This window comes from Lethenteron reissneri, unplaced genomic scaffold (genome assembly GCF_015708825.2).
Source record: "Lethenteron reissneri isolate LAM-NWPU_2019-01 unplaced genomic scaffold, ASM1570882v1 scaffold_1247, whole genome shotgun sequence".
In the NCBI taxonomy this organism is placed as follows: domain Eukaryota; kingdom Metazoa; phylum Chordata; class Hyperoartia; order Petromyzontiformes; family Petromyzontidae; genus Lethenteron; species Lethenteron reissneri.
This window is the reverse complement of record NW_026890945.1, coordinates 106,734-121,608: the sequence shown is the minus strand read 5'-3', so window position 1 is coordinate 121,608 and position 14,875 is coordinate 106,734. Positions and strand designations below refer to the sequence as shown.

Sequence of the window (14,875 nt, the reverse complement as noted above, 5' to 3'; positions counted from 1 at the left end):
GGACGTCCCCGCCGGCGTCTTCGCGGACGACGAGCGGCGGCTCTTCTCCAAGGTCGACTCGGTCGGCTGGGACAGGTCGGAGGTCGGGGAGACCACGGCGTCGTGCAACGTGGGGCCCCTCTCCCGGGGCGGCCTCCGCCTGGCGTTCCGCGACACGGGGGCCTGCGCCCGGCTGCTGTCCGTGCGACTCTTCCACAGGCGCTGCCCGGCGCTGGCGCTCGGACTCGCCGTGTTCCCCGACGCGCCAGCCGCCGGCGACGGGCGGTGGGCGCTGTCGGAGGTGGCCGGGGCGTGCGTGGGCCACTCGCTCCGGGCCCAGGGGGAGCCGGGCCCGGCGATGCTCTGTGACGCTGACGGCGAGTGGGCGAGCCTCAGCGGGAGCTGCGTCTGCCGTGCCGGGTACCAGCAGGCGGGGAATGCCTGCCGAGGTGACGCATTGGGGTTGTTTTAATAGATTTATTGTTGTTGTTGCTTACCCTCGAGAAAGATTTGAGAAGACCCAGCCACCCTCTCATCCACCACTCACTCACTCACCCATCCACTCACTCACCCACTCACTCATTCACTCACTCACTCACTCACCCACCCACTCACTCACCCACTCACTCACCCACTCACCCACTGACTCACCCAACCAACCACCCACCCACTCACCCACCCACCCACTCACTCACCCATCCACTCACCCACCCACATCACCCACCCACTCACCCAACCACTCACTCACCCACCCACCCACCCACTCACCCAACCACTCACCCACTCACCCACCGACTCACCCACCCACTCACTCACCCACGCACCCACTGACCCACCCAACCACCCACTCACCCACCCACTCACTTTCTCACTCACTCACTCACCCAACCACCCACCCACCCACATACCTATTCACCTACCCACTCACCCACTCACCCACTTTCTCACTCACCCAACCACCCACTCACCCAACCACCCTCTCACCCACCCCATCTCACCCACTCACCCCATCTCTCGCTACTGACAGCACCAACAGTCTGCGAAGGCTACAGGGCTGCATGGGGCGGCGTGTGGCTCTGTGTGCGTGCAGCGTGTGAGCAGGGCTGGTACAAGGAGACGGCGGGAGACGGCTCCTGCTCCCCGTGCCCGCCGCACAGCGCGGGGAGCGCTGGCGGGGCCACGTCCTGCGCCTGCCACGACGGGTACTTCAGGCCCAGAGACGAGGCCCAGTCTGTTGCCTGCGCAAGTACGTGGTGGTCTCAGTACTACAATATACACTACAATACACTATACACTACATACTACACTATACACTATCATACACTACAATACACTACAATACTACACTATACACTACAACACACTACACTATACACTACCTACTACACTACACTACACACTACACTACACACTACACTACACTACACACTACACTACACACTACACTACACACTACACTACACTACTACACTACACTATACACTACACTACACACTACACTACACACTACACTACACTACTACACTACACTACTACACTACACACTACCTACTACACTATACACTACACTATACACTACACACTACACTACACACTACACTACACTATACACTACCTACATCACTACATTAAACTCCCCCCCACCCTCCCAGAGCCTCCGTCTGCCCCCACGGACGTCACGTGGACGGCGCTCACCGCCACTTCGCTGACGCTCCGGTGGCGCCCGCCGGCGGCTCCCGGCGGGCGCCCCGACCTCGCCTACTCCGTCCAGTGCCACCGCCACCGCCGCCGCCTCCGGCAGGAGCAGCAGCAGCAGCAGGAGCAGCAGCAGCAGCCAGCGCCGTGCGGGGCGGCCGTGAGGTTCCGGCCTCCGCCGGTGCCACTGCCGCTGCCCAACGGCTCGTGCTGCTGGGCGGAGGTGAGCGGCCTGCAGGAGAACGCCGCCTACACGCTGGAGGTGCACGCCACCAACGGAGTGTCCAGCCTCAGCGGAGGCCCGTCGCTGTTCGCCGCCGTGAACGTCAGCACCTCCGTGGCGCGTGAGTGACCCCCCCCCCCCTCTCTGTCGTTCACGTGAATGTTTCTTGTTTTGTCTCTCTTCTTTTTCATCTTTAAATGTTTATTCTCGTTTGTAAAATGATTTTTTTTGTTCTTTTTTTAATGTTTTTTTCTCTTTTTTATCTTTAAACTAGCGGTTAGTACCCGGCGTTGCCCGGGCGAGAAAGGCAGACACACATGTAGTTACACACGCAAATCCATTGATACACACACATAGAGTTACACGCACAAATGGACACACACATACATACATAGACTGAACAACAACCGCCATTCGCCACTAAGTGGTGGAGACGTCACCACGACGCTTGTGCCAGGCTATGTGCACCTTGAGGCCACGTGAAAGTGTCGAACGCCCGCTGGCAAGAGGTCACGGGGCAAACGCAGATGGCACAGGTCAACTGACTGAAACGACTGGCTGATGCACCACCTGTGGCCCCTACTGTGGCAACTTGCTGTGCTTTAGCCACCCGGCGCTCCGCTCGTTGTTGTGAGCGTCGCTCCTCCGCCCTCCGTTGTTGTTGGAGGGCGACTGCCTCCAACTGCCCAGTAGCGTCCTTCAGGAGCCTCCTCCACAGTGGCCGATCTTGACACGGCTGGTACCGGTCATCGGCAAGTCCACTCGGCTCCACGTCCTGCTGTACCACATCACTCCATCTCTTCTCTAGCCCGTGCCGCGCCCGTCTAGCCCCCTCGATCCGGCGGAACAAAAGCTGTTTAGGCATGCGGTGGCTGGTCATGCGGGCTACATGACTCAGGCAAAGCAGCCTTGCCTGCCGGAGGTCACCGATGGGACTTTGCCCAGATCTTTCAAGGATTTGTGAGCTCCTCACACAATGCAGCCTGGTTAAAACCAGGATGGATCTTAGGCAGGTCAGCCTAAATGTTTCTAACCGGCGAAGATGTTCCATTAGGGGGGTCCAAGTTTTGCAAGCGTATAGAAGGGAGGGAATGACCGTGGCCAAGAAGACCTGAAGCTTCGTACGGAGTGATAGACCAGGTAGCTTCCACACAGCGTTACGCAGCCAATGAAAAGATATTGCCGCTTGACTGATTCGGAGTGAGACCTCTGCTGTTAAACCGGAGCCGGTCATTAGCACACTGCCCAGGGAAACTCTCCACTGTCTCCACAACTGCCCCATCACCAATTGAGAGTTGTGGGGGTGGAGTGTCCGATGGTATAAAATATCCAGGCAGGTGCTTAGCTTTGGTTGGGTTGATGGTAAGGCCCCACCTGTTGGTGGCACGCTCCAGGTTCAGCAGCAGCACCTGGAACTCCTCCTCCGAGTTATTTCTTACCGACGTGTGTGTAGGTGTGTGTGTATGTGTGTGTGTATGTGTGTGTGTGTATGTGTGTGTGTGTATGTGTGTGTGTAGGTGTGTGTGTATGTGTGTGTGTATGTGTGTGTGTGTATGTGTGTGTGTGTATGTGTGTGTGTATGTGTGTGTATGTGTGTATGTGTGTGTGTATGTGTGTGTGTGTATGTGTGTTTGTATGTGTGTGTGTATGTGTGTGTGTATGTGTGTGTGTGTATGTGTGTTTGTATGTGTGTGTGTATGTGTGTATGTGTGTGTATGTGTGTGTATGTATGTGTATGTATGTGTGTATGTATGTGTGTATGTGTGTGTATGTGTGTGTATGTGTGTGTATGTATGTGTGTGTGTATGTGTGTATGTGTGTGTATGTGTGTGTATGTATGTGTATGTATGTGTGTATGTATGTGTGTATGTGTGTGTATGTGTGTGTATGTGTGTGTATGAATGTATGTGTGTGTATGTGTGTATGTTTGTGTGTGTATGAGGCCTGCGGGCAAGCGAACGAGGTACCACGTGATCAGGTCCTGGATGTGCCCGCAGCCCCGTCCCCCGTGGTGCGTGTCCAGGCGGGGATCGTCTCGGAAGACTCCGTCCTGGTGACCTGGCTCGAGCCAGAGCAGCCCAACGGCTTCATTCTGGACTACGAAGTCACATGCTACGAAGAGGTACCATTGTCGATTTTACTTGCGTGCGTATGAATGTACACGCGTGTGTCCGTGCGCGTGTGTCCGTGTGTTCCATTCCCGCTAACGGCTACGATTATCTCAGCGAGTCCTGGGTCTCCCCTAGGTCGACTCAGCCTCAAATGAGTTCCCGGTGCAGTGTGTAAACATCGCCACTGCGGATACAAAGGCGGCCGGGCGTGGTGCTGGCCACCCACCCCCTCGTGTGCCGTGCCGGCCTTCATTGGTGCTACTCGCTAACAGCACTTGCCCCTACAGTCTGCTGACACTACACGGGGGATCTTTGTCTTTGCATTAGCAAGTGGAGGGCAGCAGAGTTTTCACAACAACATCATCATCCCGTGAACCAGGTGACCCGAGTTCAATGGGTCTCTGTGGGATGAGTCTGAACCCCCCCCCCCCATCCTGCACCCCCCCCATCTGCCCCCCCCCATCTGTAACCCCCCCCATCTGCACTCCCCCCCCATCTGCCCCCTCCCATCCTGTACCCCCCCATCTGTAACCCCCCCATCTGCCCCCCCCCATCTGTCCCCCCCCCATCTGTCCCCCCCCCATCTGTCCCCCCCCCCATCTGCACCCTCCCCCCATCTGTACCCCGCCCCCATCTGTCCCCCCCCCCTCCCACCAGGATGACGATGATGACGACACTGACACTGACGAGGCTGAGTTGATGCGGCTGCTCTGCAGCGAGCCGCGTGTGACGGTGGGGGGGCTCCGCCGTGCGGCGGGCTACTCGCTGCGGGTTCGCGCTCGCAACGCCGCCGGCTACGGGGACTACAGCCCCACACTCCACTTCCACACGTCTCGCGAACGTGAGTAGCACCCCCAGCCACCACCAGCACCCACTACCCACCCACCACCACCACCACCAACCACCACCACCACCATCAACCCCTCCACAACCCTCACCCCCACCCACCCACCCACCACCACCACACCACCACCACCAACCAGCACCAACCACCCACCCACCCACCATCACCAACAACCAGCATCAACCAGCATCAACCAGCACCAACCACCAACCACCCTGACCCCCACCAGCACCACCCACCACCACCACCCACCACCAACCCCTCCACAACCCTCACCCCCACCCACCCACCCACCACCACCACCACCAACCACCACCACCACCCCACCACCACCACCAACCAGCACCAACCCCACCACCACCCTCACCCCCACCCACCCACCACCAACCCCACCACCAACCACCACCACCACCCACCCACCCCAACATGCAACCCCACCACCACCACCACCACCCAACCACTACGCCAACCTACCACTACCCCACCACCACCCCACCCCTCCTGTCTGTTGTGGTTGTTGTGGTTGTTGTTGTAGGTGTTGCTCTGTTGGTTGTTGTTGTGTTTATGGTTATTGTCGTTGTGGTTGTGGTTGCTTTTCCCTGAAGTGAAAGGATGTATTTGCTCGCCCCCCCCCCCCCCCAGCGAAATTGACGCAGGAAGTGGTCATCTGGGCCGCCGCGGTGTCCGCCCTCCTCGCGGGTCTGCTGCTCATCGCTGCCTCTTTCATCATCGTCAAGAAGAGGTGGGGGGGGGGGGCACTGGGGGGGGGCACTGGGGGGTCACACACAGGTGTTGTGTGCGCTGTGAGTGTGCCCACGTGGATTGGCTGCACAGAGAGGCAATGCCCCTCCGTGTTGACCTCCGGAGCGAAACTCGCTTCTTCACGACTCACGCGGCGTTGATGTCTGCTGCTGCTGCTGCTACTGCTGCTGCTACTGCTGTTGCTTCTGCTGTTGCTACTGCTGCTGCTGCTACTACTGCTGCTGCTGCTGTTGATGCTGCTGCTGCTACTGCTGCTGCTACTGCTGCTGCTGCTACTACTGCTGCTGCTGCTGTTGATGCTACTGCTGCTACTACTGTTGCTACTACTGTTGTTGCTGCTGTTGCTACTGCTGCTGCTACTGCTGATGCTGCTGCTACTGCTGCTACTACTGCTGCTGCTGCTGTTGTTGCTGCTGTTGCTACTACTGCTGCTGCTACTACTGCTGCTGCTACTGCTGCTACTACTGCTGCTGCTACTGCTGCTGCTGCTACTACTGCTGCTGCTGCTGTTGATGCTACTGCTGCTACTACTGTTGCTACTACTGTTGTTGCTGCTGTTGCTACTGCTGCTGCTACTGCTGATGCTGCTGCTACTGCTGCTACTACTGCTGCTGCTGCTGTTGTTGCTGCTGTTGCTACTACTGCTGCTGCTACTGCTGCTGTTGCTGCTACTGCTGCTGCTGCTACTGCTGCTGCTACTGCTGCTACTACTGCTGCTGCTACTGCTGCTGCTGTTGCTACTGCTGCTGCTGCTACTGCTGCTGTTGCTACTGCTGCTGTTGCTACTACTACTGCTGCTACTACTGTTGCTACTACTGCTGCTACTGCTGCTGTTGCTACTGCTGCTGATTCGTGCGTCGCCTTGTGTCTGAAGGAGGTGCGGTCACTGCCGGGCAAAGTGGGAGTCTCCCCAAGAGACGCGACCTCGCTTCTACAGCGTGCGGGGTGAACGCTCCTCCACCTCACACACTCAACACACTCACACATACACACTTACACATACACATACATACACACATACATACACATACATACACACATACATACACACACACTCAACACACACACACATACATACACACATACACACACACATACACACACACACACCACCCCTCACACACACACACACCACCCCTCACACACACATAGACACATATCCCTCACACACTCCCCCTCACACACACATACACACATACACCCCTCACACACACACCACCCCTCAAACACACGCACACACACACCACCCCATACACACACACAAACACCACCCCTCACACACTCACACTCTCACACCACCCCATACACACACACACACCACCCCTCAAACACACGCACACACACACCACCCCATACACACACACAAACACCACCCCTCACACACTCACACTCTCACACCACCCCATACACACACACAAACACCACCCCTCACACACACACGCACACACACACCACCCCATACACACACACAAACACCACCCCTCACACACTCACACTTCTCACACCGCCGTGCCCAGTTAATGTCGCCGTTGCCCCCCACAGTGAAGATGCCGGGTTTCCGGCTCTACATCGACCCACACGACTACGACGTGCCCAGCGACGCTCTCCGCGAGTTCGCCAAGGAAATCGACGCTTCGCGAATCAAACTTGGACATGTCATCGGTGCAGGTGAACGGGGGAGGGGGGGGTGGGGAGCGGACACGTCTGTACCGTCAACTAAAACTTACTCACAGGGCGTTCACTTCAAAAGAATGTTGACACCGCCGCTGAGAATTTGCGAGAAATGTTTGTGCCTCCAGGGCTCTGGAGACCGCCTGGTGCACGTTGACAACAATGGCGGACGAGCGGGAGAAACTGTTTGGCTTTTGGAAGCTATTAACCAGTGGCGGCTGGTGATATTTATTTTTGGGGGGGCGCATTTTTTTTATTTTATTGAGGGGGGCAAATAAATATAAAGCAGTACCAAAAACCATTTTGACTACTTGAATATAAATTTTGATGATCTTTATTTACATTTCAGACCAAAAGAAGTACCAAAAAGCATGTTTCCTACTTGAACATAAATGTTTCTCTTTTATATACATTTCAGACCAAAGTACCAAAAAGCATGTTTCCTACTTGAACATAAAAACGTTAGTTTCATGCTATTATCAATATGGCTGCGGCTACTTTCATGACGTTTGCATTTGTCAGAGAGATGTTTGAGGTCTCTTACCCCCGTCGTTGTCCACAAAACTTCAGTGCCGACACTTTGAAATAAAAGACAGGGAAAACAAAAAAGAGAATTGCTAACATCACATCCAGCCAGCCACCTCCGTTTCTCATAACAAGCGCGGGTGAAGCTTCGTGTGTAGCTTCGTCCTCTGTCACTGGCCTGCTGCTGGATTTGTAAATCGGGTTGGTCCGGTCCGAGATCCTTTATCTTTTTTATTTCTTCCAGCGAAAGCCTTGTGACAGGGTTTTTTTGTAAATAAATTACAGAATTTGGATGAACTGCTGCCATTGTTTACACAAAAAATTTGATCAGCCTAGCAAGTGTCAAAGTGGTGTCGCCTGCGCACTCGCAGTAGTGGCCCAGAGCGTAAATTTGAATGACAGGTGACGAGAACCAATCAGATTGGATAAAATAACATGTATCCAATTCTGATTGGCCAGGGACGCAACGACTTGCGCCCCGAGGAGAATCTTTAAGAAACCAATTAGAGACCAGCTTCAGGTCACATGCTGTCCGAAAATTTAAAGTCTCACATAGACATCCATTTGTCCGGCGCCCCGCATGAAACACATTGAAAAACATAGAAAATAGTTGACCGATTAAAGCCAGTTTTTATTAAATGCTGATGCTTTTCTTACTACCAGCCGGCACATCGTATGAAAAAAATATTTTATTTATGTATTTTTATATAAATTTTGTATATGTATATTTCTTGAATAATGATGGGGGCGGCGCCCCTGCGCCCTCTATTGACGAGCCGCCACTGCTATTAACGTCACATTTACACCATTGGAACCTCATTTGCCAGTAAAAAATATGATAATTGGTTTTTTACCCTTTTTTCTGGCAACAAAACTGACACCTTTTTTACAAGGAGTCATGTTTGCATGGACCACAATACCTGCAGACATAATGCAAACAAAAAACACAACTCTGATAATGTATGCACTGTCCTTGAAGTTGATTGATCCACACCCATGTGAGACTAGGCTCTAAGGAAAGCTGTCTCGGGTGTGGACCTGTTTGCACTTAGTCACTTTAAGATGTTTTCTTGTTCACGTTTCTGTTCTTTGTTTGTTGCGGTTGCACCCGATTCAAGAGCCGAATGGCTCACAGGGCCACACCTAATACATGAACTTGAACCGAGGTCAACCCAGCCTGACAAGTGAGCACTGATTGGTGCAGTGTGTACAGATCCATCAGCGCTGGGGGGGGGGGGGAGAGACAAAGACGGCCGGGCGTGATTGACTCTGTCGCTGCACCACCAGCCTCGACAATGCGTCGGGGCTGCATCTACATAAACACGCGGGGCTCTACCTAATACATGAACTTTGAACTTTTTTGAACTTTGTGCTACCCACTGCCTTTGACCCCTTGGCCCGCAGGAGAGTTTGGCAAGGTGCGCATCGGATACCTGAAGCATGAGGGCAGCAGCGGAGGGGCAGCGACGGTGAGCGTGGCCGTCAAGACGCTGAAGGGCAGATCCGACGAGCAGCAGCAGCAAGACTTCCTGTGCGAGGCGAGCGTCATGGGCCAGTTCGACCATCGCAACATCGTCCGCCTGGAGGGCGTCGTCACCAAGAGTGAGCTGCTGCAGAGAACGTCCCTTCTACGCAGTTTAAACAAAGTCACACCGGCGAGTCTGTTACGTCGCTGGCTGTGCGGCTGGTGAAGCCCGTTGTCGTGATCACCGGTGAAACGTCACCGCACTCGGATGGGAAATGTTGTGGATTTGCTCTCCAACTATACACTACACTATACACTACACTATACACTACTATACACTACACTATACACTACACTATACACTACACTATACACTACACTATACACTACTATACACTACACTATACACTACACTATACACTACACTATACACTACACTATACACTACACTATACACTACACTATACACTACTATACACTACACTATACACTACACTATACACTACACTATACACTTCACTACTACACTACACTATACACTACACTACTATACACTACACTATACACTACACTATACACTACATACACTACTATACACTTCACTACTAAACTACACTATACACTACTATACACTACACTATACACTACACTATTATACACTATACACTACACTATACACTACACTATACACTACTATACACTACACTACTATACACTACACTATACACTACACACTACACTATACACACTGCACATTACACTACTGGGTTTTCACGTTCTGCAGATGTAGATGCCACTGGTTCTTCACGCTCTGCAGATGTAGATGCCACCACCACCATCTATTGCGTGTGGTGGTTGAACTTACAACTCTCGGTTCAGAACGGGCAACCGGACGTACGAACAGGTTTGTTCGTACCTCTGAAAGTTCGTGTTTATGAAAACACAGCGATGCATCTTGGCAGCAATACAAGGTGCGTACGTGACCCTGTGATGATGTTGCGGTATTAGTCGTGAATGCTTTGCGTGGATTGCTAACGTCTGCTTTTCTTGCCCTCTCGACGAAGGTAAACCCGTCATGATCATCACCGAATTCATGGAAAACCATTCCTTGGATGTGTTCCTCAGGGTAAGAAGTGGCAATGCCAAGTGGTGCGATCATCGGTGCGTTGCAGCCTCACAACACTCAGCAGTTGTGTCTGTAACTGTCCACACATGGCGAGCAAATGGTGGCGTTGTTGTTGTTGTGTTGTTGTGTTGTTGTTGTTGTGTTGTTGTTGTGTTGTTGTGTTGTTGTTGTGTTGTTGTGTTGTTGTGTTGTGTGCCATAGTTCCTACTAACCGGGGCTCCGCTTGCGGTGATGACTGCACGCGTGTGCATCAAACTTCCTTTGCACCTTACGTAGCCAACTGGCGCTGGGGGGGGGGGGCAAACCAAACACAACAAGCGGCAGTTCTAAACAAATTAGTTTGTCAAACTCGACGGTGACGATAACGATGACGTAAAAGCACCTCGCAGCTCCTGGAAGAGCGTTCCAGACGGCCGCACCAGCAGCAACGTCACCCAGGCGCCTGCCTCCTCATCGCCTCCTCCCCCCCTCCCTCCTCTTCCTTCCTTCTCCCCCCTCTCTTCTCCTCCCCTCCCCCCTCCCTCTCCCCCCTCTCTCCTCCCCTCCCTCCTCTCCCCCCTCTCCTCCTCCCTCTCCTCCCTCTCCCTCCTCTCTCCCCCCTCTCCCCTTCTCCCCCCTCTCCCCCTTCTCCCCCTCTCCCTCCCCCTCTCCTACCCTCTCCTCCTCCCTCTCCCCCTCTCCCCCCTCTCCCCTCCTCTTCCCCTCTCCCCCCTCTCCCCCTCTCCCTCTACTCCCCCCTCTCCCTCCTCTCCCCCTCCCTCTCCCCCCTCTCCCCCTCTCCCCCCTCTCCCCCTCCCTCTCCTCCCTCTCCCCCCTCTCCTACCCTCCCTCTTCCCTCTCCTCCCTCTCCACCTCTCTTGCCCCCCCCTCTCCCTCCTCACCCTCCCCCCCTCTGGCCTGGACCACGGCGTAGAAGAAGAAGGGCCACTTGCTGTTGCCCCAGCTGGTGGGGATGCTGCGGGACTGTGGCGTGCGGCATGCGGCACCTGTCCCGCGTGGGCTACGTGCACCGGGACCTGGCCGCCCGCAACGTGCTCGTCAGCGGCGAGGTCACGTGCAAGGTGTCCGACTTCGGACTCTCGCGGATGCTTCTGCCGGACGACCACTCCGAGGCGGTGTACACCACCCGGGTAAAGGTGGGTGGAGAAAGGTGTCAGTTTTGTACCAGTTGAAAGGGTAAAAACCTAATAATTTATTTTGCCACTGGTAAAGGAGCAATCTGGTCCAACACCAATGGAGACTAGACTCTAAGATAAGCTGTCTCGGGTGTGGACCAATCAGCTTCGAGGACAGTGCATATCATTACCAGAGTTGTTTCTTTTTGTTTGCATTTTGACTGCTTGTGTTGTGGTTATTGCAAACATGATGCCTTGTATAAAGGTGTCAGTTTTGTACCAGTTGAAAGGGTCAAAACCTAATACCAAACCCTTCGCCGTGTACTGACGACATCGGCCGCGAAAGCCGAGGGCGAAATCAAATTGTGAATGTCCCCCAGGGGGGGAAGATCCCCATCCGCTGGACCGCCCCGGAGGCGATTTCCCAGCTCAGGTTCACGTCGGCAAGCGACGTGTGGAGCTACGGCGTCGTCATGTGGGAGGTGATGACACACGGCGAGCGGCCATACTGGGACATGAGCAACCGGGACGTGAGTTCAGCACCAGCAGCCCTGTAGTGTGAGTCTGTGGGTCTCTGTGTGGTGAGTCTGTGGGTCTCTGTGTGAGTCTGTGGGTCTCTGTGTGGTGAGTCTGTGGGTCTCTGTGTGGTGAGTCTGTGGGTCTCTGTGTGGCGGGTCTGTGGGTCTCTGTGTGGTGAGTCTGCGGGTCTCTGTGTGGTGAGTCTGTGGGTCTCTGTGTGGTGAGTCTGTGGGTCTCTGTGTGGCGGGTCTGTGGGTCTCTGTGTGGTGAGTCTGTGGGTCTCTGTGTGGTGAGTCTATGGGTCTCTGTGTGGTGATTATGTGGGTCTCTGTGTGGTGAGTCTGTGGGTCTCTGTGTGGTGAGTCTGTGGGTCTCTGTGTGGTGAGTCTGTGGGTCTCTATGAGTAGTCTATGGGTCTCTGTGTGCCCCCAGGTGCTGGAGGCAGTGGAAGGTGGCTGGCGACTGCCACGTCCCATGGGATGCCCCATGTGTCTCCGTCGCCTCATGCTGAGCTGCTGGCACGCGGAGAGCTCCTGCAGGCCCTCGTTCACCCAGCTCGTCACCGCCGTCACCGACGCGCCGCACTACAGGTGCGTCTGTGTGTGTCTGTGTGTCTGTGTGTGTGTGTCTGTGTGTGTGTCTGTGTGTGTGTGTCTGTGTGTGTGTGCGTGTCTGTGTGTCTGTGTGTGTGTCTGTGTGTGTGTGCGTGTGTGCGTGTGTGCGTGTGTCTGTGTGCGTGTGTCTATGTGTGCGTGTGTGCATGTGTGCGTGTGTCTGTGCGTGTGTCTGTGTGTCTGTGCGTGTGTCTGTGCGTGCGTGTGTGCGTGTGTCTGTGTGTGCGTGCGTCCGTGTGTGTGAGCGCCGGGTGGCTAAAGCACAGCAAGTTGGCACAGTAGGGGGCACAGGTGGTGCATCAGCCAGTCATCTCGGTCATCTCAGTTAGTCGACCCGTAGGCACCTGGGTCTGCCCCGTGACCTCCTGCCAGCGGGCGTTCGACACTTCACGTGGCCTCAAGGTGCACATGGCCTGGCACAAACATCGTGGTGACGTCACCGCCACTTAGTGGCCAATGGCGGTTGTTGTTGTTGTTGTGTGGGAAGCAAAAGAACAACCCCCTACCTCCTCGTGGTGCCGGACTGGAACGCTGTGGTGGGCAGTGCCGTGGGGGGAGGGCCAATTTAAATTGGCCTTTCCCTTCATGGCGTTTGTAACCACCACAGCGGCTAAATGGGGGCTCTGGATGGGTACGAGGGGCTGGTCACCCCTCCACCTTCGATTAATCACGACAAAATCACGAATGAAAATTGTATTGAATAATATTGTGCCAGAGGCCCCTCTTCCTGACGATTTTCTGAACTGGTCCTGGGCCTCTCCTAGGTCGACTCGGCCTCAAATGAGTACCCGGTGTGGTGTGTAGTGAACATCGCTAGCACTGGGGAGACGTGATGATGTTGATGATGGCACTAACCGCTTTGTCGAGCCGTCGTTTGCGGTGGCCGGGACGCTTCCGAAAAAAGCGTCGAACAGCAGCTCCGGCAGGGGCCTTTCCCGGTAAAATAGAAACACAGAACGAGAGGCGAGCGGTACAAACGTCACGGCCACTTTGGCCTTTCGATGTAAAGCTTTCGTGACTGCAGGGATTCATCTTCTTGGTTCTTTCGGTAAAGTCACGTAGAATAGAAGTAATAGAATAATAAAATAAAACATAATAAAATAATTCTCACGACGTTTCGGCCACAACGCAAGCAGCCGTCCTCAGATGCTGTCGCCTCGACAGACCTGTTCTTCACCTGAGGACGGCTGCTTGCGTTGTGGCCGAAACGTCGTGAGAATTATTTTATTATGTTTTATTTTTATTATTTTATTATTTCCCTTCTACGTGACTTTACCGAAAGAACCAAGAAGATCACTTTGGCACTTCTCACGGCCCCAACGAGGCCTCTGCCCGGTGACGGGTGTTTCACCGTCACGGTGACGGGTGTTTCACCGTTACGGTGACGGGTGTTTCACCGTCACCTCGCTCTGCCTCCTCTCCCCCCGCACAGTTTCTCGTCCGCGGTGGCGGTGGCCTCCACACGCCGCGGCGACTTCTCAACGTCGATGACGCCGCCGCCGATTCTTCCACCACCTCCTCCCACTGCGTCTTAGTCGTGTTCGCTGGCACGGCCTCCTCCGCTCGGGATCTCGACGTTTGTCTCTCGTGTCTCGTTGAGGGTTTTCTCACGGCGTTCACCGCTCGCTCCCCTGTCGGTTTTAACACTTTAGATTTTTTTAATCCTTTATATTAAGTTCACTTGCTTGCGTGCTTACGACCGTGCAAATCTTTCGGTAGTTTTTAACCCACTTCCCGTGATCCAATCGAGCTGACATTTTGCACACAGACTCGTTGTGCGTGACAATTTATTTTCGTGAAAACATTTTTCCAAAATTTTACACTTTTTAGGGAAAAATAAATTATATTCAATTACCAATTGCTTAATGGTGGCATGCAATCATCTGACCCATAGGTGGCAGCCATCTCAAGCTAGAGGACGAGAGGACACTAGCCGCCACGCATATAAAGGATTTATAGTGAAAAACGTAGTTTTTACGGGTAAATTTTTTCCCCGACGATCTGTGTCTTTCCCGTAATTGTTTGTCGTTCACGTGCCTCCTCTTTGATCTCTTAATTCGTGTAGTGACAGGGTGACACCTGGCGGCCTGTAGGGGCAATTGCGGGTATCGCTGCATTACATCATCTCTTCGTGCTCTTGAATCGACGTTATACGGAGCACACAGCCCCTAGTGGAGGCAGGGCCGACGACTTACACGGTCCCTGGTCAGCTGCTCTCTCCACTGC

At 54.1% G+C, this 14,875-nt stretch overlaps 1 protein-coding gene across 1 annotated transcript; it reads left to right on the top strand.

The window, feature by feature from the left end:
• Positions 1-52: 52 nt before the first annotated feature.
• LOC133361827 (ephrin type-A receptor 4-A-like) lies at positions 53-14,184 on the top strand (the record flags this gene model as incomplete). Its single annotated transcript, XM_061580819.1, is given in 13 exon segments — positions 53-428; positions 1,070-1,225; positions 1,632-2,018; positions 3,895-4,019; positions 4,729-4,849; positions 7,157-7,282; positions 9,215-9,412; positions 10,340-10,401; positions 11,315-11,365; positions 11,367-11,537; positions 11,897-12,046; positions 12,468-12,625; positions 14,082-14,184. Coding segments are annotated over 13 exon segments (2,184 nt in total), but the record flags the coding sequence as incomplete, so codon positions are not given.
• Between the last annotated feature and the right edge of the window lie 691 nt (positions 14,185-14,875).